We start from the raw sequence: 22,506 nt of genomic DNA on the forward strand, positions 1-22,506 counted from the left end.
CTATTGATGAGCTTTTGGGAGAGGTTAGGTAGAGTAGAGTTGTCCTGATTAGTGGTAGCCTCATGCCATTTCTTCCAGTGCCTGCCATGTGTCATATTGTGTGAGAGCAACTAAACCAGTGCCCAAGGTCTGAACAGGCTACAACAGACATTTTTTCCTTGTGCAGTCACTCTTCCTCTCAGAACTTGTGCCTCAGTAAAATCACTTGGGATCTCTGTTGCAACAAGCTTAGGAAACTGTCATCCAACTTCTGTCACCACTTCTGTGAAGAAGCAGAAACTCTGTGCCTGGATTTTAGCACCTCCAAAAGAACACAGGAGCTATGTTCTCTATCCAGGATATAAAGAGGCTCCATGGCTGGTTTGGGCTTTTTTTAAGATAATGCATCTGTGTTGTTCAAGCATCTCACCTGCAGACCAAAATATTTTCTGTATACATGATAGTAACCTGTACTTCACTCAGAGGCATCTGGGCTTTTCTTAAGCTGGATGCTCCAACAGTAACTAATGAGTGATGTATTCAGAACAGTGGATCTTTATGCTTCATATTTTTCCATTGCTGCTGTTGGATATATAGGCCTCTCTTTGACAACTGCAAGCTCCTAGTTGTTCAGTGCAAGTGTTGATGATGATGTTTAAATCTTTTTGGCAAAGCTGGATCTTGTGCTGTGGAGATCTTGTTGTGTTCTTTGCTGACTTCAGGTGTTTTTCCATGTATGTGGTCCTCAAGCCCTCTTTAATATGGATCACACAGGAGAATATGGAATCTGTAGCTGCCTGTCAGCAGGCAGGAGGTATGGGCATATGAGGAAGGCTGCCTGGCAGGAAAGCTGCCTGTTTTTAGGATGCTTCAGGGATGTAGTTACATTACTACCTGGGGATGGATGCTTCTCTGAGATCTGTGCCATGAGGCAACTTTCTGTATGGATAAGCAGCATCCAGTGTTGCCCAAGTGCAACCCTGGGACAGAGATATGGAAGTCCCTGCAGGCTGTGTTGGCTTCTGTGTGAGCAGATGTGCAAGTAGCAGTAGCATGGATCCTGCTGAGCAGCTGGACTGGGCACCAAGTCAGGCACCAGTGTGCTAACAGAGGGGGTTTCCAGGCTGAGCAGGTGCTCTCTGGGTAGTGTGTGGCATTCTGCTGCTGTGTTAGCAGACAGAGGCAGTGAAGCTGTTAAGCCATTGGGCCTTTGCCAGGGTGGTAAGTAGCCTGAAGGGAGGTCGTGGGTGAGATCAAACTGAGAAGAACGAGGTAGTCCAGGTAATGGAATAATAAAGTAGCTTTGAGTGGCATCTTATTGTGCCTACCTGTATTTGTATCTGTGTTGGTAGCTGTGTTAAATGAATTATTTTGAGGTTGCTTTATTAATCACTGCTTGCAGTTTTCAGAGTAAGATTCTCCTGTCCTCTGTGGCACCTCATTTCATTTAGGTGTTTTCTAGCTTCTGGCTTAAAATGTTCACTCCTGAATTTAAACCCAAATCATGATTTTCAGCCACCTTGGTGTATTTCTGCAGTCAGTAGCTGCATGACCCGATTGGTGCAGAGCCTTTATTGTGCTGGGATTTTGCTCATGTTTTGTTGCAAATTAAGTGCTCAGGCTCAGCAAATGCTTTACTTAGACAAAGGCTTTTTTGGAACTCCTGATGATGAAATGCTGACATTGCTAAAGCATTAATGCTGGTGAAAGAATTCTTGGGTAGACATGGATGCTGTAGGCATTTTCATTGTAGACAACTTTGGAAAAAGATTCTTCAGTCATGGACTGTCCTAAAGGACTCATCTTCTGGTTTAGAAGCTGTTCTCTCTAGGCATCAGATACTCTTTCTAGCAGAGCTGTCACCATCACTGAAAATTCCCCAAGTCCTGCCATATCCTTTGCTTGTCTTTTTTAAAGCATAAATGTCTCTTGAAATTAGTTTGTTGTCCTGTGTGTGGGGTGCCCAGGAGTGCTGATAAGTCTCAGCTGGAACATGCCTAGGGGCTACATCATCATACATGAGGGCTGTTGGATGCCTTTTTAACTCCCATAGGGAGTGGGTGGTTGGCCATTTTCTCTCCATTCCTACTGGGAACTTGCTAAAGTATTAAGAGAGCTTGCCCTGTAAGTGGGCATCTGCCTCCCAACTCTCCAACTTAAGAAAACGCTTCAAGGACTCTGAAACAACTAAGGACCATGACCTCCAGGATATGGCTGTCTGGCCTGTCCTGCTGGAGTTAGTGCTCTGTGATTTCAGGGTTCACCTTTGCAATTGCAGTCCCTGCATTTGCCCCACCTGCCTTCTGCCCAGCATGAGGCAAAGCCAACACTGACATGGAGTGGACAGGAGACATACAAGAGATTATTTTAGTGGATAGGTTTCAGGATAGCCTCAAGCAGAAATGTACAGCTTTTTGAGTCAGTGGGGCAGCATTAACCAGTGTGGAAGCTGGGCTGTTCCCTAGCCCTTCTTGGCAAAGCAGAATCAGCTTGTGCACCTTTGAGGCCTGTTGCATGGTATAAGATCCAGCCCAGAATGAGAGTATGAGTCATTAAGAAGTCATTTCTATAGCTCTTTCTCATGAAGTTCACATACTTGCCTTCCTCATGTGCAGTGAGCAGGGGAGTATTTAACACTTGCAGAGAGAAACAGGCTAGCTGTGGTTTTGGAGCTTTCTGCAAAGGCAGGCAGACATCACTGCATCACAGTTGCCAGAATGATGAACATAGACCTTTAAAAAAAACCCCAAAACCCAATAATTACTACATGAGTGAAAGCTGAGACTCTGGAGAACATCCTGAGGTCTGTCCACCCTCCCTTCCCCCAGCCATTCCCATGTACCCCCTGCTTTGGGAAACGCTGCTGAGGGGGAGATACTGAGTTGCCCTTGATCACCTCTAGCAGCAGGTACAATGGCATTGCAGTTTTGGAGGAGGCTGCAGGATTTGTGCTGTGTGCAGCTGGCGACACCCAGAGTGGAGGTCTGAGATCTCAAAGGAGAGAGGTAGGTGAGAGAGACACCCCTGCCGAGTCCAGCTCTGAGTGTCAGTACCCTGGCTGAGAGAGGGGACCCATTTTGGCCTGGATGGCAAGAAGCAGCCACCCATGGCTGAATTGGTGGCCCTTGCAGACAGCTGACAGTGGCCACTTCCTATGATTTGGAACTGTTCCCAGCTGGATGTGTTGTCCAGGGGGCAGGTGTGCCTGCCATGAGTAACATCTCATCAGACTGATGTTCTCACTGGAGTCTCTCCAATCCCACCTGCCATTCTGGGGGCTGTGACCCATCCCTGAGGGGCAGTGTGTGTATTTTGGAGCTGAAGCAACCCCTCCCTCTGCAGGGGCCTTAGGTGCAGAAGACCTTTTGAGATGACAGAATCCGTGTCTTGTCAGTTTTAAAAATACATTCTCGGATCCCTTTGGTCAAGCTAATAAGTTGTTCTCAGCATCATCTGGAGAATTGCTGGGAGTTTTTGCTGCCGGTGCTTGCAAGGGGTGGGATGAACTGAAATAAGTGGAAGGGGCAGCCAGGAGATTCAGGACATGAGGTGGTGTCACTCCATGTCTCTGTTGGGTCAGCTTCCCCAATATTTTTGCAGGTGGGGAAGGGGGATCCCATGCACATGTGCGTGGTCTCACCTTCCTCATCATCTGCCTCAGAAGAGCTGTCCACAAGCTGAAGGAGAGGATTCCACTGTCAAGGGCAAAAAGGGGTTGATTTACATGAGTATAAACCAAGTGCTCTTCTGTTTCAGGACTCACAACAGCCTCTACACGCCAGAGATGGTGGCCAGGCTGGGGGATACATTTGCAAAGGCCTTGGACATGCTGGAGGTGGAGAAGAATGCCATTCTAGGTAAGAGGTTTCTCTTCAGGAGGAATGTGTGGGCAGATTTTTAGAGATATTTGAGTTAGTGATCTGTCCATAACAGTGGAAGTGAAATAGGGCTGGAGCTTCTTCATAGTATTTGCAGCTCAGCTGTGATTTGAACCAGCTGAAACTAAGATATAAATAAGTTACTGGTCTCAGACACATTGGTTTCTTCTGCATGCATTGTAGGGTACACTACCAAACTGCTTATCCCATCTGTGGGGTGATGGTGGTCTCTGCAACATGGCATTTCAGGCTGCAGAGGCTGGAGGGTGCTGTAATTGTCTGCCTTTGAGCAGAATTATTGCTGAGAAGGAGCCCTGAGTGCTGCTGCAGAGACCTGTCCTGGAGGGCAAGAGCCAAGTTGTGCAGTGTGGCCCTGGCATTTGTTTCTAGACAGCATATTAGAAAGAGGCCTTTGGAGCCTTCTTAAAACAGGTTTGAGCTTGTGAACACAGGAGCCTTTGCAGCCAAGCAGAAGTGGGTGGCCCCTGCACATAAAGCAGCTGGGCCATGATCTCTGCTCTCAACTTTTTAATATCATAGTTCAACAGTAGCGTGTATCCTGGCAAAGAATACAAACCTGGAGAGATGAACTATTAGAGGAGCTGCAACAACTGTCAGCTTTGCTGCTGACTGGGTTCTGACAGCTCAAGTAAGTTCTACTTCAGAGAAACAAGGCAGCTGCAACAACCTCAGTGGAAACACCTCTGCTCTGGGTGCAACCATCCTGAACCTGGCTGACCTCTGACTTTCTGCCCCAGGGTTGCTGCACCACTTCGTATTTGGCTCTTGCCAAGAGCTTCCCTTGCTGTTGCCAAGCTGGCTGGGGCCTGCCCATCATGCTCTGAAGGTGCACCGTGCTCTCTCATCAATGTAACTGAAGCTTATTCCTTCCCACAGGTCTCCCTCAGCCTTTGTTGGAGCTTTATGACTCTCCTGTTTACAAAACAGTCTTAGAAAGGATGCAGGGCTTCTTTTGTACCCTCTATGACAACTGGTAAGAGCACCACATCTCAGCACAATGCAGCACTGCACAGCCAGAGCAGCAGGTTGTTGTGGGGTCCTAGCTTCCTTTAGAGTAGACCTTTGATGTGAGCTGTATCTTGCAATACCCAAGTACAAGCTGCAGTGGTGGCATATATACAGTGGTTGTAACCTGCCACACAGACATGGAACAGTCTGGAAAAAGTACCTCAAAATGGTGATCTGCTTTTAGCTCTTCTGCAGTTAGGTAGTCAGATTGGAGCGCTTACCTGATATCCTGATCTAGTTTGTCTCTTTTGCCACTCCTCATTATGTGTCAGGGTACATCAGCACTTGAAAGCAGCTTGTAGTACTTAAATGCTTAATTCATTGTCCCTCTGCAGGTATCCCAGAAAAAGAGATGCTGTGCTGAAATTCCTCTGTAGTATTTGTTTAGGAATGTGACAACTGTGTAGTCTCAAGATGATAGTACTTGTAGCCTTTGCAGATCAGAGACAGGATACTTGTTATCTGGCAGACGAGTAACTAACTTGTTTTTTGTTGAAGTTTTCACATCCTGGGAAATGCAGGCCCCTCCATGCAACAGGATTTCTACACTGTTGAGGGTCTTGCCACCCAGCTCCTCAGCTCTGCTTTCAACAACCTCAACAACATTCCTGATTACAGACTGCGGCCCATGCTCCGTATCCTTCCATCACTGTCTCAGGCCAGCTTGGGAGGCTCTGAAGACATAAATTTAAACCCTGCATTGTTTTCAGTATGGTCAAGACAAAGAAGGGTGATTGAGGAGGCAACCAAACAGGGATACACCTGGTGTGGGTGAGGTGTGATGCTAGGAGGGCACAAGCGGAATGAGCAGTGTGTGGGGTCAGAATAAATGCCAAGGATTTGTGTGGTTCTGGAGGCACTGTGAGAGGTGAGCAGTGCCTTCTGAGGGGCAAGGAGGCTTGGATAGTGAGGAGCTTGACATTAGGATGTGCTTCTCTGGGAGATCATGTGGGTTTCCCAACCTGCTTTCATTTCAGCTGGGAAGTGGGTGCTAAGCACCTTTAACTTTCTCAGCTGAACTCTCAGGGAAAGAGCTGAATAACTGATGTTCTTGCTGTTTAGAGAAGCCACTTGTTAATTCAGGGCTGTGAGAAGGTGGGCTTCTAAGTGCCTGTCCCTTGGCCTCCCAGTGGAATGGGCTGCCTTGGGCACAGCTGGCTGTGTTGGATCTCTTCCTTAACTGGTCTGTGCAGGTGTGTTTGTGAAGCCCTTGGTACTTTCCTGCCCTGCAGAATACTACGAAACCCTTGTCTGCCCCATGCTGGGACCACTCTTCACCTATCTGCACATGGTAAGAAATAGCTTGTTCAGTGCCTGTTCCTTGGCAGCCCTGACTCCTGTAGCAGCTGGCAGCAACGTGTGGGAATGTCTGTCCCTACAGAGCCAGCAGAGACGAGGGCAGAGCTTTGATGCTTAATGATTTTGATGATGTTTAGAGGGGCCTTTAAAGTGTATTGAGCCCTGGCTGTTGCACAGCATCCCATGCTGTCAGTTCAAACCTGTGGACATGAACTCCTCAACCTGCAGCCCTGATAGTTTTTGGGTTTGTTAATGGGGTTTTTTTGCATGTCCTCTCATTTTCATGACAGCTCATCCACATTCCAGCACACTTGGTACCAGTTCTCCTGCCGTTCAAAATGACATTTAAAGCTCTTGTGCTTCTGCCAGCAGATATTGCTTGGGTCTCTTTGCATTGTGTCCAGATTTAATCTTTCCTTCTGTCTTGAACAGAGGTTGTCCCAGAAATGGCAGGTGATCAACCAGCGAAGCATGCTCTGGTAAGCTTCTATCCCTTGGTACAAAGAGGGAAATGGGGTCTTTTATGTGGCCCTTTGCCCAGGGGCAGCCCTGCTAGCAAGGGCTGGAAGACACACTGGTGACTCCTTCCCTGTGTTAGGGTGGAGGGGTACTTAAAGACATTGGCTCCTGTCAAACTAAAACCTGTTCTCCTCAGTGAGGATGATGCTGCAGATGACAACCCTGAGTCTCAGGAGATGCTTGAGGAACAGCTGGTCAGGCTGCTGACTCGAGAAGTCATGGATCTTGCCAGTAAGTGAAATCAGATTAAGTCTCCTGAGATATTTGGGAAGTTTTCCCTGGAGTGGACAACAGGAATTCCTAATGTGCAGTAAACTTAATTAGAACCATCAGTAGAATGTAAAATAACCATGAGAATGCAGATGTGATACAGCCCTGCCAAAATCTTTGCTAAAACCTAGTTTTAGATAATTGAAAACCTTCAGAAGATATATTCTTCCATTTTTTAGCTTTTAGGGCTCCATGGTTTTGGCAACATTCCTGTAGGAATCCAGTCCTGCAGAGAATCGGGTTCTCCCATTCTGTGCTTTGGAACCCTGTATGGGACATGGATTTGTGGACAAGCCAAGTGTAGAGCAGTTTTGTTGCTGGCAGTTGCCATGTGTCTAACCAGACATAAGGGAGGAGTCTGTCCCCCAAAGCAGTCTTCCTTCTGTTCCCCTTCTCCAGCAGAATTTTTGTGTCAGCGTGGCTTTGTACAGGAAGGCTGGGGAAATTGATTCCATGGAGATTACAGATCTCAATCTTCTGTCTCCTTTCTTGACTGGCCTTTTTGCTTTAAGTCAGTGTTCTTCTTGGGTTATGGGTTTCAGATGGTTTTGCACATTCCTGGTTCTCAGTAGTAGGAAGCAAGCCCTCCCACTGTGGGGAGGTACTGTGGGTGGGGTGTTACAGCCTTCCAGGTAGTGCAGTACTGAGCTTTTATACTGGGGTTTCTGATTCTTCAGATTACCTGTAAGAGCTGGGGGAGCTTGAAGCAGCTGTGAGCCCATCAGAGTCTGTAGGATAATCTCTGCATGTTCTGCAGTACCATCTTCCCTTTTCTGCTCCTCTGACCTGCAACTGTTTTTGCAGCTGTTTGCTGTGTTTCTAAGAAAGGTGTTGAACAGAACACTACTGCTGCTGTAGATGGAGATGGTAAGTAAATGCCTACCTTTGCCTTTCCTGCCCTTGGTGTACACCAACACTGTTCCTTTCCTGTTTCTTGAGCGGGAGGCTGGGATGATGCTGGAAGTTTTGCGTCAGGGGTATAGGCTTGGAAAGAAGCCTTCAGCTCTGTCCTGCCCAGGATGCCTGGGAGCCATAGAAAAACCCAGTCTAGCCTTGAAAGGAATGTGCTGCAGGGTTCACAGGTGCCATATTGGAGCAGCTGGTTCTTAAGGTTCTGAGAAGTGGGCTGAGGAGCAGAGGGGGATGTGAACACTTCCCCAAGAGCTGAAGGTAGCCAGTTGCATGCCCCTCCTGCCCCACCAAGGGTGGGTGCTTTTTGCTTGAAAAGAGATGTCCTGGGTAAGCTGTGCCAGGACACTGATTCTGTGTGCTGTCTCCTGGCTCCCAGCTTAGTTCTTGCAGCCTCCCTCAGTCCTTTGGAGGCCACATTCACAGTGCAGCCTTTGCTCTGCAGATGATGAGGCGATGGCCACGGAGGTGACTCCCCCTGCCAACGCAGAGCTCACCGAGCTTGGCAAGTGTCTGATGAAGCAAGAGGTAAGAGGGTGTGCTCTGACTGCCACCATCCTTTCTCTGTACTCTTTGTCACACTTGTCTGCTCTGCAGCCAGACACTGCTGCAGAGATCTAGGCTGCTGGAGTGTTAGAAACATGTATGGTTTCTAAGGGCCTTGCAGAGGCCACAAAGCACATGGGGTTGGGATCCAGTTATAACACACAGCTACAGAGTTCCATCCCTTCTGGGGAAGAGGCCCTGGATATTCAGCCCTCAGGGTGCTCCCTGGCTCTGCCTTCATCCTGGGGCCCAGTTTTCATCCAGCTTTTTTTTTCCTGTACTCTCTGCTGTGGATGCCTCAGAAGCTCTTGTAGAAGCTTTTGTAGTGACTTGAGAGTAGCAGCTGATGGGAGTCCATGAGTGCTCCAGGGTCTTTCCCAGGGAGATGAAGGGAGCAGGTTAACTTAACACTGGTCCCTCATGGTTCTGATGGTGTACACTGGGTGAACACCTTTCACTAGAGCAACAGTAACATGCAGGATTCTCAGAAGCTCCTGCACATTCTCTGGATTGCTTCTTGGCTCCCATCAGGTTTGAATGCTGGAAGTAGAAAATAGTTCCTCTGACTGATTTTCCTCTCTGGCTCCTTTTCAGGATGTCTGCACTGCAGTGCTGATCACTGCCTACACATCCCTGTCCTGGAAGGACACCTTGTCCTGCCAAAGAACCACAACACAGCTTTGCTGGCCACTGCTCAAACAGGTACCTCTGGGAGGAAGAAGGGATTAGTTCTGGCAGGGTTGGAAGAGAAAGCTCTCAATGTTGTGAGAAGTGTGGCTGCTTCACCGCTGGGCGCCTTCTCCCTCAGGAAGAGCAAGCTGTTGCAGAAAGGTGGTTATGTACCAGTATCTTGCTTCAATGCTGACAGTGCTTCTTCCTCAGGTGCTTCCAGGAAACCTCCTTCCCGATGCTGTGTCCTGGTTTTTCACAAGTGTGCTCAAGGGCTTGCAGGTGCATGGGCAGCACGATGGCTGCATGGCAGCTCTTGTCCACTTGGCTTTCCAGATCTACGAGGCCTTGGTGAGAAATTCTGTTCTTCATCCAAATGTGAGGTTGAGGAATGTGAGGGGAATGGTGAAAAGTGATCCCATGCCTAGTGGGTAGGGGCAGAGGAGTTACTGGCCCCAGCGAGGGCCAGGCTGTTACTGTGGCAGAGCTGTGTTAATGGTACTTCTCCATGCAGCGCCCTCGCTATGGGGAGCTGAAGGCAGTGATGGAGCAGGTCCCAGACATCCAGCTGGACTCTTTGGAGCAGTTTGATTCAAAGCTTCTCAACCCAACACTGCAAAAAGTGGCAGACAAGCGCCGGAAGGATCACTTCAAGCGCCTCATCTCAGGTTGCATTGGGGTAAGTGATATCCTGGAGGAATATTTCACAGCTGTATGCTGCAGAAGTGATGGGGTAGCCAGCCTGCCTCCTCTCATCAACCACCCCCCTTCCCAGCCAGGAGGCTGTTGCAGCATGTTCTTAGTGCTTGTTCTCTTCACCCTGGAGGTCCTGAGCAGCCCCTCCAGCAATGGCCTCTCACTGAGAGGTAGCAGATGGGTACCTTGCGCAAGGGTGCCCGGGGAAACGGTGTTAAAATGTTTGGTTGAAGCTGCTGGGTGGACATTGGACTTCTGTGAGGATGGTGGTGATAGAGCCTTTGACATTGAATTAGAAGCTGGGGAGCTGGTATTCTAAAGGTTACCTCAGGCCAGGCCTGAAATTCCTCAAAATGCAAGCACAGGGTCCGGGCCTAGGGATTACTGAGAACCTGGGCTCTGCCTCTGATGTGCAAGCAAGCTGCCCCTGAGCTGTGTGGGGGTATGAAGACAGAAATGATTGATGCCTGCCTTCTGTCCTCTGCAGAAGCCCATTGGGGAGCAGTTCCGCAAGGAGGTTCATATCCGAAACCTTCCGTCTCTCTTCAAAAAGGTGAAGCCATCACTGGAGACAGATGTGCTAGAAAACGAGGATGGAGAGGGCTTCAATGTACTCTTTGAACCCTGAGCCTGGGATGCTGCAACCATCTCCTCCCCTACCTTTTAATTTGTCTCTCCTCATAGTAAGCACATTAGATTCTCCTTGTCACTGCCTCCACAAGCATTGTCTGAATAAAGCCCCTTACGGGTCCTGTTCCCTTCTCTTCCATACACTGGGATGGGGCCTGCAGTGGCATTTGAACCAGTCAATATTAAGCTCTTCCTGTGACTCCTTCCCTTCCATTGGATGAGCATCTTTAGACCTCTGCTTCTCTGCAAGGTGGGAGCTGAGTCCATAGACCTCTTCAGGGTAAAGCCTTCATCTTGTAGCCTCGGGTCACTCTTGCTCCACCTCTTCAGCCCTTGGGGTTTAGGATTAATGCAAAAGGCAGAGTAGTGTGCCATGTGAAAAGGGGCTACCCTAATCTAATCTTCCTCTGGGTGCTAGTAGCCAGGCTTTGTAGGGAACACGTTGGACACTCCTGTCATGCTTATCAGCACTTGTCCCTAGCGGACTGCAATTCTGCTGAATCCGTTTCGCTCCAGGATGCTGAGCCTTGGGCTGAGGGCTGCGTGCCAGGAAGCCTAGCAGTGCTCTAGGATCTCCTGTGAGATCAGCCTTTCTAAGGTGCAACTGCTCTCTAGAAAGAGGCAGACACTGTCATATATATACATATGTATGTATAGATATGATCATACAGCTTGTTCTACCCAGAGCCAAATGGAAGGCTTTTACTTTGTGCCAGCCTTTCTTGGACATCTCTCAGGGGGAGCAGGACATATTTTTTCTTAGTATTTTTTTTTTCATTTTTCCATGCCCTGTAGACTAGAACTTGGCCAGCACAGGGTAGATAAAATCTGGACCAATACCTGAAGTACCTGCAATCCAAAAGGGATCTCCTTGCCCTGTTGCAGTGGAGGTGACAGTAGCCCCTGTTTTTACCCAGTCTGGTACTTCCCAGAGAATTACATGGTGGGGCAGGAGGGGTGGGCTTGATACTGCAGTTTACAGGGGGGAGCCAGGTCAGAAACTGGGTTTTAGATTGTGGTGGGACTCTAATGAAGCCACTCCAGTCTGCAAAGCTGGTTCTTCTTACATGACAAATACTACACAATCTATCCTAGAATTAGCCCAGGAGCTAGGAGGGTCTGTCCAGAGCTAGCTGGCAGTTTTGCCATCCAGGAGACAGAACAAGTAATAAACTGTGGTAGGTGGAGAAGTGATGTCTCCACGTGGACAGACTGGACAAAAAGGCTAGTGTGGGGAGGTGTGGGAGTGCAGATAGGAAGAGCAGGCCTTGGCCATCCACTCACCCTCCTGCCCCTGCTGTTCCACCAGCACCCTCCACTTTCTTCCTAGCCTCAAACTTTTTTAACCTCTGAGCTAACATGGCTCCTGGCTCTAGCAAAGGCTGGGTGTATTTATTGTGTTGTGATATTTTTAACATTCTGTGACTTCATGCTAGACACAAAGGGGTTTTTGTAAAATGGATTTTAAACCTTTTTTGTAGGAATGTTTAAATCCGAAGCTGTCTCTGAACTGGTTGTGTTACACCTGAATGTCAGTAAAGCTATTCCAGTTTCATACACATGGTGTCATGTTTCATTTTTATTCTTTCATCTGTTTCAATAAGATCTGAGGCCTCTGGTCTGACCAGACTGCCTGCCTGGAGATTTCTCAGCATTCCTTATTCCAGTTACCAAAAAGTGGGCACCTTTGCTGGTGGTTAGTACACTGTCAGGGAGGGGGTGAACCATTCTGGACTATATAGTTTAATTAGGTGAGGGGGAAATTGCATTTTTAAAGTATTTATTTGTCACTGCTAGTTTATTTTAATTCTAGGTCCCAGCTTACAGCTTCAGGGGTATGTGCTGTCAAAGCAAAACCCTTTAGGCTTTTCAAGGGTCTGTCCCATAAGCATGTGAAGCAATAGCACAGAGAAATGATAGATAGATAGATAGATAGATAGATAGATAGATAGATAGATAGATAGATAGACAGATAGAGATAACGTGTGATAGGCACATGCAGCATATGCCTGGGTCTGTGGCATGGCATGGGACAGGTTGGGGTTGGAGCCAGGATGCCAAGTGTACCTGCTCCCTACAGCATGTTCACCCTAAAAGGATCTTTACACTCTAAGTAATTCTACCCCAAGGAAACAGAACTTTCATTCTACTTACCTGCTGAGGTCTAGCACTATGGTGTGCTTTGACTTCAGCAACTGGGACACACCAATACTCCAAGACATTTTCAACTCTTAATACTCAACCATGTTGCTCAGTGCCCCATCTAACCTGGCCTTAAACACTTCCAGGGATGGGGCATTCACAGCTCTGGGCAACCTGTGACAACTTGCCTCTATCCTCATTGTAAAAAATATCATGTTCAATATAAACCTACCTTCTCAAGTTCAAAACTGTTGACCCTTAGCCTGTCGGTACAGACCCTGGTAAAGTCGTTCCCCATGCCCCCTTGATATACTGAAAGGCCAGAATAGGGTCTCCCTGGAGCTTTCTTGTTCTCCAGCTTCTACAAGCTCTCTCGGTTTCTTCATAGGAGAGGTGTTCCAGTCCTCTGACAGTACAGCCTTTTCTCTGCCATATTAACTATCCCTGAGCTGGTCTGAAACACCCAGGAAACGGCCATGCTCTGTTCGCAGCTCGTTAAACCGCACTGACCTGCTGTGAAGTGCTTTACTATGCTGCCATCAGTCCTCCTCACTGCTGTTACTCATCTTTAGACATGCTGCCACTTTCTTCTCCATGTATTATGGTTTCACAATTGTGAATGGCACAGGAGACAGCTTTTAAAAAAATGAACCTTTATTTCAGTGCATCTTCTCACTGCGTTTCATTACCAATAGAAAAATCCGGAGATAGTCCTTGGACTCCTGGCAAGCTCCTAACAAGCCTCCTGCCTATGGAAGAGGAATTCCCCTGGAGGCAAGTGCAGGAAGCCCAGAACAGCAATTCAGGTTTCTGCTTTCCCAGCTACAGCCTGGTCACTCCATAGACACAGAGTCCAGCTCATTGAGGAAACGCTGACACTTTCCCATCAGGATCTTGATGGCTTCACTCACCAGCACATCTGGAGGCAAGATACCCGTCGACTCCACAGAAACTGCACAGAGACACAGACACAAGTCAGCAGAGCTATGAGGCAGCCTCAGTCTCCATGCACCTGGCTCCATGCTGCTGTCCTTCACCTTCCCTTACACCTCACAGCAACAAGCCAGATCTTCACAGCCAGAAGCAGCTACCTTTGCCAGCAGGAAGCACCAACAGATTCAATTTCCAGATTCCCAAAGCAAGCAGTTACCCATCGCATTCTGAATGTTTGGATGCTGGGGGTGGGAAGAGGCACAGAGCCAGCCATATACATGCTGGCCAGTCACTGCTTGTTCTCACAAGCCATGTCAGCACTCTGTGGAAAACGGGGCACTTACAGATGTAATGGTTCCGTACTCTTGCCAGGCGCACGAGGTTTTTCAGACCCTCGTGTCGGAAAACTTCTCTGCTGAATGTGTCCAGACGTGCATTGGCTACTCTTGCCACCTTTTTTCCTAAAGGGAAGATGAAACAAAATGGGCAAATTGCAGCAGGTGGGTGCCTTATGGATACACCACGTGCTTACCTCAAACAGGCACTCCCCCCTCACCAAAGGCTGGGAGACACCAATATCAAGAATTAGCATATACTCAACATGAAACTCCAACCTGCCAGGAAAACCCAAACACTAAGCCTACATGCACCCCCTGGAAGGACACAAGAAGTCTCCACACTCAGCTGCTTTTCCAGCTCACTAGCAAGCTCACTACCCAGTGTCACAACTGAACAGCACTGGAAGCTGCAGTCAGCAGCTGCAGAGCTCTGTGGACAGGTATCCAATTTATTTCAGGACATCCCTGTTCATCACCCAACACGTGTGCACATGGCAGCCACTCATCCATAAAACCAGGCTCAGAAGAGCATGAACCATTGATCAGCAAGGCAACATCATGATGTGGTTTTGTCTCTGCTAAGTTTGGCTCTAAGCTCCAATCCTCTCTACTAAAGCTTGCAAGGAACAAGGCACTTAGCACAGGAAAAAAGTACCATTGATATTCTGGATCTCAATGACCCCAGGGGAAAAGCACTTCTGCAACGTCTCAGCTGCCTCATCCTCAATAGGCTGCAGGAGAGTAATGTCAGGAAGCAGTCGATAGCTTGCTGTGGCCACAGGAGAAAACTTGGCATGATCCTTACCTGTATGAAGAGTTAAGAGTGAAGAATGAGAGCAGGCCTCAGGGAACAAGGATGCTGGGGCCTAAAGTTCCAGGGCAAAAGCCAGTTCTCCACCTTCCCCATCACACTGCAGTGCCCAAGCACTCCCATTCCTTGTCCCACTGCCCCAGGAGTCAGGACTCACCTATTCCCTTGACACAGTGCATAAGCACATCTATTTCCTGTCCGGGTCGCAACAGTGCAATGAGAATGTCATCGTGAACAGGTCGGAAGTCAGCATCTGGAAAAAGGTCTGTCTGATTCCCCAAGGGCACCCATGTCATGTGTTTACTGTACACTGCAAAGAGAAGTCAAAAGCATCAGCCAGCTGCTGCCTCAAAGCAGGTCACTCACTTGTACAAGACTGGAGATAGCAAAAAGTAAGTTTAGCAGAATGAAATCAACTCTCCCTGTGAGCACACAGGGCTGAGAAAACAGCCCAAGTCCTGTCTTCCAAGACCAAAAAGAAAAAACAGCACCTATTTTTAGGAGCAATCTCACCTTTATGATTGAAATAGAGTTCATCGGGATCAGATGATTCCTTGGCAGCCTGAGGGTTTCGTTTGCATTTGATTTTCAGCTGAAACTGCAGAGTATCAATTTCAGTGCCTTCCTGATCTCCTGGGAAGAAGCATAGGAAATCACACTTCTGCTCAGTTTACACGACCCTGATTTCCTACTTGGAGAGAAACCTTCAATATTTCTATTCTATTGAAGCTTCTCACCTTGATTTCTGTACTCAAAGAGCCGGGGGTCAGCTCGGATAGGGATGAGGCCCAACCGATGAGCCAGAATTTCATCCTGCACAATGGATGTGTTGTTGTACACAAAGACCTTCTCTACAGCCATCGTTGGCACCTCAGGGAGACAAGAGATCAAGTCAGCCTAAGACAATAGCTGAACTACATGCCAAGAGATTATCCAGCTCAAGTGTCTCTCCTCTCCCACAAATAACTGCCATGCAGACTATTTTGAGTGGTATGTCTGCCAAATCAGGCTATGCAATATACCCTTACACCCCATCTACACACAAACTCCCATCCCCGTTTTTTCACACAATCTATCGCAAGAGATGAAGGGCGGGAGAAAGGGCTTTGAGGCATCCTCAACCTTTTAGTACTTGGCAGCATTATGTGGCTTCTGTTGGGATGGCAACACAGCTTTGTGAAAAAGGCTGACCCGCAGCCACCACCAACAGCACCTAGGACCAGCAGGCGGTATCGCCCATGCTGCTAAAGCCCTAATTCTCTTTGGGCTCCTGGCACACACGCGGAATGAACGTGTGCTTCATTCCAAAACCCGCAGCTGTCCTCAGGGGCTGGCAAGGCTGGGCATTCCACGCTCCCTGTCAAGCAAGTCGTAGGCAGGCACCCCTCAGGTGAGCACGGGTACCTCGGCGAGCAGGATGCGGCGGAAGGCGTTGGCGATGGCGGCGTCGATGCCCACCATGTCGAACTCCAGGGTGTCCTCTTCCTCACGGATCACGTCCACGCGGAACGCCTGCGGGAGCCGCGCACCGCGGGTCAGCCGCCCGCAGGGCCCGACCCCGCACAGCCACAGAGAGCCCCGGCCGCAGGGCCCGACCCCGCACAGCCACAGGCAACCCCGGCCGCAGGGCCCGACCCCGCACAGCCACAGAGAGCCCCGGCCGCAGGGCCCGACCCCGCACAGCCACAGAGAGCCCCGGCCGCAGGGCGCGACCCCGCACAGCCACAGGCAGCCCCGGCCGCAGAGCCCGACCCCGCACAGCCACAGAGAGCCCCGGCCGCCGGCGCCGCTCACCCACCTCCTCGAAGCGCCGCTGGTCCCAGGCGTCATCGTAGCCGGGGTAGTTGCCGGGGAAGTCGGTGGTGTGGACCTGCGAGAACAGGGCACAGGCGGGGCCGTGAGGAGCTGCGGGCGCCGGCCGCCCCCCGTCCCGCCCCGCCGGGCTCGCTCACGTTGCGGACGCCGAACTCGCCCAGCACCACGCGGTCCCGCATCTCGTCCGTGGCCCGCCGGGCCGCCATGAGGGCGATGGGCGGCGCTCCTGGCCCTGCCCGCGGCTCCACGGCCGCCGTCACATCCGGCTCCCGCCCATCCGGGCCAGCGCGGCGGGGCCGGGACGGGCATCATGGCCGCGCCGGGGGCGGCGGGCGGTGGCAGGAGCGGTGCCCCCGCCGCCGAATGGGGCGGCTTCGAGGACAACATGCAGGTGGGGCCGGGCCGGGGGCGGCGGCGGGGCCTGGCGGGGCCGAGCGGGTGCTGACACCGTGTGTGCCCCGGCGCAGGGTGGCGGCTCCGCTGTCATCGACATGGAGAACATGGACGACACATCGGGCTCCAGCTTCGAGGATATGGGGGAGATGCACCAGCGCATGAAGGAGGAGGAGGAGGATGAGGCGGAGGGCGAGGCGGGCGCCGGCGAGGAGGAGGACGGGGAGTTCCTGGGCATGAAGGGGCTGCGGGGGCAGCTGGGCCGGCAGGTCGCTGACCAGGTGAGTGCTGTCCCCCGCCCGGCCCCGGGGCCCCTGCCTGCCCGCCCGGCCGCTGCCCGCTCCCTTCTCTCCGCAGATGTGGCAGGTGGGGAAGAGACAAGCCTCCAGGGCCTTCAGCCTCTACGCCAACATCGACATCCTCCGGCCCTACTTCGATGTGGAGCCCGTCCAAGTGCGAGCCAGGTGGGCAGCCCCGGCGCGGGGAGGCAGCGGCTCCGTGCCTGCAGGAGCCTGGCTGCCAGCTCCGAGCCAGCGAGCAGCAGAGGGCTGGCAGCCCTGCAGGAAGACTCACATATGGGCAAACACATTGTGCGTTGTCCTGCTCGCCTTAGTGAGGTCCCATGGCTGGGCTGGCAGCCCGGTCACCTGGCATTGCTGCTCAGGGCAGGAGAAGGGGCTCTTTTTCTACTTGGCTGCTTTATGTGGCTTCTGTTGGGTTTGCAACACAGTTGTGTTCAACAAGGCAAAGTTTTGTGAGCCTTGTTGAGGAAAGTTACCTTTCCTTCCTGCTGTTCTGTCAATGATCTCTCATCCCTGAGTGGGTTCCTAAACATTTTCATTGAATCTGCCCCTTCTCAGCAAAGTTAACCCACTGACAGTAAGGTTTTCTTTCTTTAATGACCTTGACTCACCCTTTAGAAAGAATCCTCTGTCCCTCAAGGCCTGTCAACACAATAGCAAGCACTGGTAAGGGGTATATGGCATCTTTTACTTATGAAGCATTTTGTTAACTATCCTGTTGTTCTTCCTGCTCCTGTTGTCATTCCCTGTTTTCCTGTGAGGCAGACTGCTGGAGTCCATGATTCCTGTGAAGATGATTAATTTCCCACAGGTGAGTTCCCTTTTGCTGAATCAGACTCCATGGCCAAGTGACTGTCCCACAGGCACCTTGTAAAACTTGCCATAATCCATATTATTAAGGACTGAGTTTCTTAGGTGTTCTTCTCCCTGAAAATGTTTGTAGCTCCCTTCCATGGTTGTTCCCAACCTCAGTGTGCTGTCACCTAACCTCAGGTGATAACCTGGGTGATAAACTCCATCCAGTGAACTTCTCACATTGCCTGTGGTGGGGACCATGATATTCAGAGGCTCTAACCAAACTTTCCCTCACCTGTCTCCTGCTGCAGAAGATTGCAGGCGAGCTGTATGGACCCCTCATGCTGGTTTTCACACTGGTGGCCATTCTTTTGCATGGAATGAAGACCTCAGACACCATCATTGTACGTCGAGGTTCAGTGATAAGTGGTGGTTTGACTGGGCTCTGGGTTGCTGTACTGACACTAGAAAAGGAGAGGAAACCTTTTCTATAACTGAATAAGCATCTTGCTGAAAAGCAGATTGATTTGAGGATGTTGGTTTGGGGGTGGGAGGAAAGATGTACCAGAAACTCTTGACACTGCTGCTGGGAGAGCTTGGAGTGTAGGTCCTGTGGCCCCCTGAATGCTGCTGGCCACCTATTTGATAATTCCTACAAAGTGTCTGGGACTCTCAGGGGTTAATTTGGGTGCTGGCAGGTCACTGTTCTCCCCATCTTGATACTGTCTCCACAGAGGGAAGGCACACTGATGGGCACAGCCATTGGAACCTGCTTCGGTTACTGGCTGGGCGTCTCATCTTTCATGTATTTCCTGGCATATCTGTGCAATGCCCAAATCACGATGGTGCAGATGCTGTCACTGCTGGTATGTACTCATGGAGCTACCCTTTGATGCACATTGGCTGTATGGTGTTCCAGAACAAGCTTTTCACAAAGAACAGGAAAAGTCTTTGTAAATTGCTGGTAACTGCAGGTAACTGCACTGTAATAACCCAGAATTCCAGGATGTTCTTCTGACCTGCCCCATCCCAGGCACAGCAGTAGTACAAAGAGGCAATTCCTTCATGCAGGTCTCCTGCTTTGCACTTCCTCATTTGAGAACCTGGTGGTTAAAAGCCAGGAGACTCCAGTTTCTCTGGGATTGGAGGATCTTTCCTCTGTTTCCCACCTTGTCGTAATCTCTCACATGCCTGTGAATCCTTCAGATCGATTATCTGTGTGTGAGATGCCATTGTTGTTCTGGTTGACTGTTGGGCAGTGAATGAGTGGTTTGTGAGGCTTTGCCATGGTGAAGTGTTGCAGGAATAGGCTGTTCTGCTCTTCATCAATGGCCCTTTGTGTGGGACTGGTGCTTGTAACATGGACATTTTTGTTTTGTCAGGGCTACGGTCTTTTTGGACACTGCATCACTCTCTTTGTCACCTACAACATCCACTTCCACTCCCTCTTCTATATCTTCTGGTTGGTCGTTGGTGGACTCTCTACACTACGAATGGTAAGGGACAGGCAGCCTGGGGTCCTCCTCTTCCTGGGACAGAAAAAGGGAGGGAAGTGGAGTTTGCTTTCTGTTCCTTGGCCTGGTGGTTCATTTCACAGCCAGGCAAACTGCTGTGGAGAAAACTATGCTCCTGCATAATTTGGCCACTGGTGTATGGAGGTGCTGCTTCCATTAATATCCTCACCCATTCTAACAGCTACAGGAGGTTTGTTTACTCCCTTACAGCCCTTGCTGCTGTGGAGAGCCATGCCTGAGCAGCCTGAACTCTCGGCAAGACTGGGCACATTTCACCTACACAAAACAGTGCCAAATTACTCCAAATTTGTTGATGAAAACTGCAAAAAAGACTTAGTGCAGTGTTCCTGCAGATTCTCGCTGCCTGACCTGTTCTTCCATGTGTTCCTGACTGCAGTGCCAGAGGCTCAGGTACAGGTGCCCTGTCTCTGATCAGCTCCTCTCTCCTAGGTTGCTGTGTTGGTGTCACGCACCGTGGGACATACCCAGCGGCTCATCCTGTGTGGGACTCTTGCTGCTCTGCATATGCTTTTCCTCCTCTATCTGCACTTTGCTTATCACAAGGTGGTAGAAGGTAAGCAAGGGAGATACAAAGACATCCTGTTAGATCTGGGGGAAGAGAAGTTGTTTTTTCTCTCTCTGAGAGAAAGGATGGACAGTTGAATCTGCCCTTAGGGCATCTGTGCCAGTTTCCAACTCTAAAATCACTACCACTGGCTTTTTAGAAGAAACTGTTCAAATAGGGCAGCAGGTAAACATTGGGGTAGTTACTGTGCACTGAGTTTTAGCACTTAAGACCCAATTTGTGAGGCAGGACCCTAATTATTTCCGCACAAGTGAAGTGTAACAGCACTGACTGTTCTTTCATGCAGATGTCCAGGCCTTTCCTGAATATTGTTGAAGTCAGGTTGCTTTTCTCTGATCAGGAAATATGTTATAAGTGTTTTTCCTTCTTTGTTTAACATCTTTCTGTATCTTCTACTATCTAGCAGATAGTAGAAGCTGTATCTTCCCCAGCTGATACTGTTAACCAGGCCATGCATGTTCACGTCCTCCTTCTATCTCTTCTTCTTTTCTCTTAACAAAGTCTCAACTTCCTTGAAAAAAAAAAAAAAACACCACAAAGCAAAATTCTTCTCCCACCCCATCTCTAGAGAGTTTCCAGATCCCTAAATATCCCTAAATATGCAATTCTGCAAGTCTCTTCTATGAGTTTAGGCAGCCAGACCCATTTGTGATATTTCTGATAAATCTTCATAATTAGCTTAATAGCATTACAAGTCCTTTTGGATATAAATCTTGTCTTTTCTGAATCTGTTCTTATGGCAAAGGTTCTGATCTGCAGCTTTTTGGCAGATTAAATAGAATAGAATATACTCCAAGCAATTTTCCTCAAAGCACTCCAAAACTGATTATCAGTCTTAAGAGGGTAATTGACAGAGACTTGAGGACAATTGCATTGGTCTGTGTATTTCCTGCCAAGCATGGTCTGTGCATTGCGGTGACAAAAATTCCACATTGCAGCACAGCTGCAGCTCCTGATGTGAGTCTGCAAGTGTATATCAGGATGAAAGTGACTCTTGGTCTAAGAGCGAGATCTGTGCTGGGATGAAGTACAAACAGGATTTTATCAATTTCCCTCAGCAGGGCAACATCTCTGGCAGTACCTGCATTCAGGTCAAATGGCAGGGGACTGGATCTGACACTCTCAAAGCAAAAGGGTCTGTGTTCCTTTTGGGAACATGCAGTTTTTCTGCCCTTTGCACAAGCTCTGATGTGTATGTACCCTGTGGTCTCTGGATGGAAGTGTTACTCCTGTTCAGTTTTTGGGGCTAGATGTCTCCTCCCATTGCCTGCAAGTGCTTTGCCTGTTCTGAGCCTTGCCACCCTCAACCCCTACCTGGACAGAGAGGAAAGCAAGAAGAAATGTGCTATCTATTATCATCTGAACTAACTCTTGCCTCTCTCCCCTTTTTTCTATTCTCCAGGTATCCTGGACACATTGGAAGGACCCAACATGCCGCCCTTCCAGAGAGTTGCCCGAGACATTCCAGTTGTTTCCAATGCTGTACTGAACACAACAGCCAAAGCCATTGCATTGACCCTCTAGTTTTACAGACTTGGACTTGCTTCCTTCACTACTTTTGGGGCTGCATAGGGCCACAGTAACCTGCTGCCTGTTAGGAACAGGACAGAACAGCAAGAAGACAACTTGGTTTTGTTTTCCTGGACCTGTCCTCTGCATTAAGGTTTTGGGCAGCTGAGTGGACTCAGCAGAGGCGAGTCACACCTCAGTGACTCAGAAGAGCTGTACTCTTCCCCCATCCAGGTGTGGGCTATCTTGAATAGAGTGGTTCTGTTGCCTGCATGTTTAGCTGGGATTTCCCAGCACAGTTTGTTCCTTAGCCCTCTTTCCGCTTGCTGATGTAACTCCAGGAGTATCTGCCCTGTTCCTGTCCTGAAGAGGGAAGAATTAAATTGATGTTGGTGCTGAGTGATGTCTTATGCTTGAGCCTGCTTGTCTAATTGGGAGCATGGTGTTTGGGTCTCTGTGCCTTCATCTGTCCTGTCCTAGACTCAAAGCAGGATTCTTTGCAATTTTCTGCTGTCCTTCTTCAAATGTTCTGTGAGACATGTCCTGTTTTGGGCACCTTTTTCAAAGGCATAGTAGTTCAAAAGGCACAGGAACTTCACTTTCTCTGGTGATTTTCAGGAACAGCACAGTGTTTAACCACATGCTATTTCTTGTCATACTCCCTATTGATCCCTCTCTCTTCACTTGGTCCGAGCTGCTATCTCACCTCAGCATCCCTTCTGATCTGGATGTCAGAAATGTATCTGTCCCCACGCTTTCACTATACCCTTTGTCCCTGCCACCCTTCTGCCATGTTGCTCTGTGGGACATGCAGGGCAGCACATTTGTGCATGGTTTTCAGTGGATATTTCTATTCAGAGGCCAGTTCAGCCCACCCTTGTGCTGCTGGCCCTCATGTCTCCCAGCCATGGGACTGTCACCTCTGGGCAGGAGTGGCATTCTGT

General features: G+C 49.5%; 3 protein-coding genes across 6 annotated transcripts in view; 2 read left to right on the plus strand and 1 right to left on the minus strand.

Moving 5' to 3' along the window:
• The window catches only part of XPO5 (exportin 5), a 29,423-nt gene extending 17,440 nt beyond the window's left edge, over positions 1-11,983 (plus strand). For all 4 annotated transcript variants that reach the window (XM_054629543.2, XM_077175692.1, XM_054629546.2 and 1 more), the window contains 12 exons: positions 3,736-3,836; positions 4,755-4,851; positions 5,385-5,521; positions 6,080-6,177; positions 6,618-6,664; positions 6,841-6,935; positions 7,779-7,841; positions 8,329-8,411; positions 9,024-9,131; positions 9,312-9,449; positions 9,613-9,777; positions 10,282-11,983. In XM_054629543.2, coding sequence (XP_054485518.2) covers positions 3,736-3,836; positions 4,755-4,851; positions 5,385-5,521; positions 6,080-6,177; positions 6,618-6,664; positions 6,841-6,935; positions 7,779-7,841; positions 8,329-8,411; positions 9,024-9,131; positions 9,312-9,449; positions 9,613-9,777; positions 10,282-10,422 — 1,273 coding nt within the window. In that variant the 3' untranslated portion in view covers positions 10,423-11,983. The remainder of the gene's footprint in view (positions 1-3,735; positions 3,837-4,754; positions 4,852-5,384; positions 5,522-6,079; positions 6,178-6,617; positions 6,665-6,840; positions 6,936-7,778; positions 7,842-8,328; positions 8,412-9,023; positions 9,132-9,311; positions 9,450-9,612; positions 9,778-10,281) is intronic.
• A 1,219-nt stretch (positions 11,984-13,202) lies between these two features.
• On the minus strand, positions 13,203-16,723 carry POLR1C (RNA polymerase I and III subunit C). The gene is made up of 9 exons (XM_054628659.2): positions 16,601-16,723; positions 16,447-16,518; positions 16,053-16,160; positions 15,386-15,518; positions 15,162-15,281; positions 14,806-14,958; positions 14,493-14,642; positions 13,844-13,960; positions 13,203-13,518 (listed from the first exon to the last, which is right to left on the minus strand). Exons 1-9 carry the CDS (start codon positions 16,667-16,669, stop codon positions 13,400-13,402), a joined length of 1,041 nt encoding a protein of 346 aa, XP_054484634.1. The 5' UTR covers positions 16,670-16,723; the 3' UTR covers positions 13,203-13,399.
• YIPF3 (Yip1 domain family member 3) lies at positions 16,723-21,961 on the plus strand. Its single transcript, XM_054628660.2, has 9 exons — positions 16,723-16,854; positions 16,931-17,137; positions 17,214-17,320; positions 17,924-17,969; positions 18,265-18,357; positions 18,688-18,819; positions 19,336-19,449; positions 19,918-20,041; positions 21,456-21,961. Exons 1-9 carry the CDS (start codon positions 16,774-16,776, stop codon positions 21,575-21,577), a joined length of 1,026 nt encoding a protein of 341 aa, XP_054484635.1. The 5' UTR covers positions 16,723-16,773; the 3' UTR covers positions 21,578-21,961.
• The last annotated feature ends 545 nt before the right edge of the window (positions 21,962-22,506 follow it).

Source organism: Agelaius phoeniceus, chromosome 3 (genome assembly GCF_051311805.1).
Source record: "Agelaius phoeniceus isolate bAgePho1 chromosome 3, bAgePho1.hap1, whole genome shotgun sequence".
Classification (NCBI taxonomy): Eukaryota; Metazoa; Chordata; class Aves; order Passeriformes; family Icteridae; genus Agelaius; species Agelaius phoeniceus.

What these genes read in the sequence shown, in the direction of transcription:
- POLR1C (XM_054628659.2), bottom strand. Translation starts at nt 16,669, where the DNA reads ATGGCGGCCCGGCGGGCCACGGACGAGATGCGGGACCGCGTGGTGCTG. An exon ending in CTTTGAGTACAGAAATCAAG is followed by an intron (nt 15,282 to 15,385) that starts GTGAGAAGCTTC and finishes GCTTCTTCCCAG; the next exon opens with GAGATCAGGAAGGCACTGAA. An exon ending in GCACTGTGTCAAGGGAATAG is followed by an intron (nt 14,643 to 14,805) that starts GTGAGTCCTGAC and finishes CTCTTCATACAG; the next exon opens with GTAAGGATCATGCCAAGTTT.
- YIPF3 (XM_054628660.2), top strand. Translation starts at nt 16,774, where the DNA reads ATGGCCGCGCCGGGGGCGGCGGGCGGTGGCAGGAGCGGTGCCCCCGCC. An exon ending in AGACCTCAGACACCATCATT is followed by an intron (nt 18,358 to 18,687) that starts GTACGTCGAGGT and finishes CTGTCTCCACAG; the next exon opens with AGGGAAGGCACACTGATGGG. An exon ending in TGCAGATGCTGTCACTGCTG is followed by an intron (nt 18,820 to 19,335) that starts GTATGTACTCAT and finishes TTGTTTTGTCAG; the next exon opens with GGCTACGGTCTTTTTGGACA.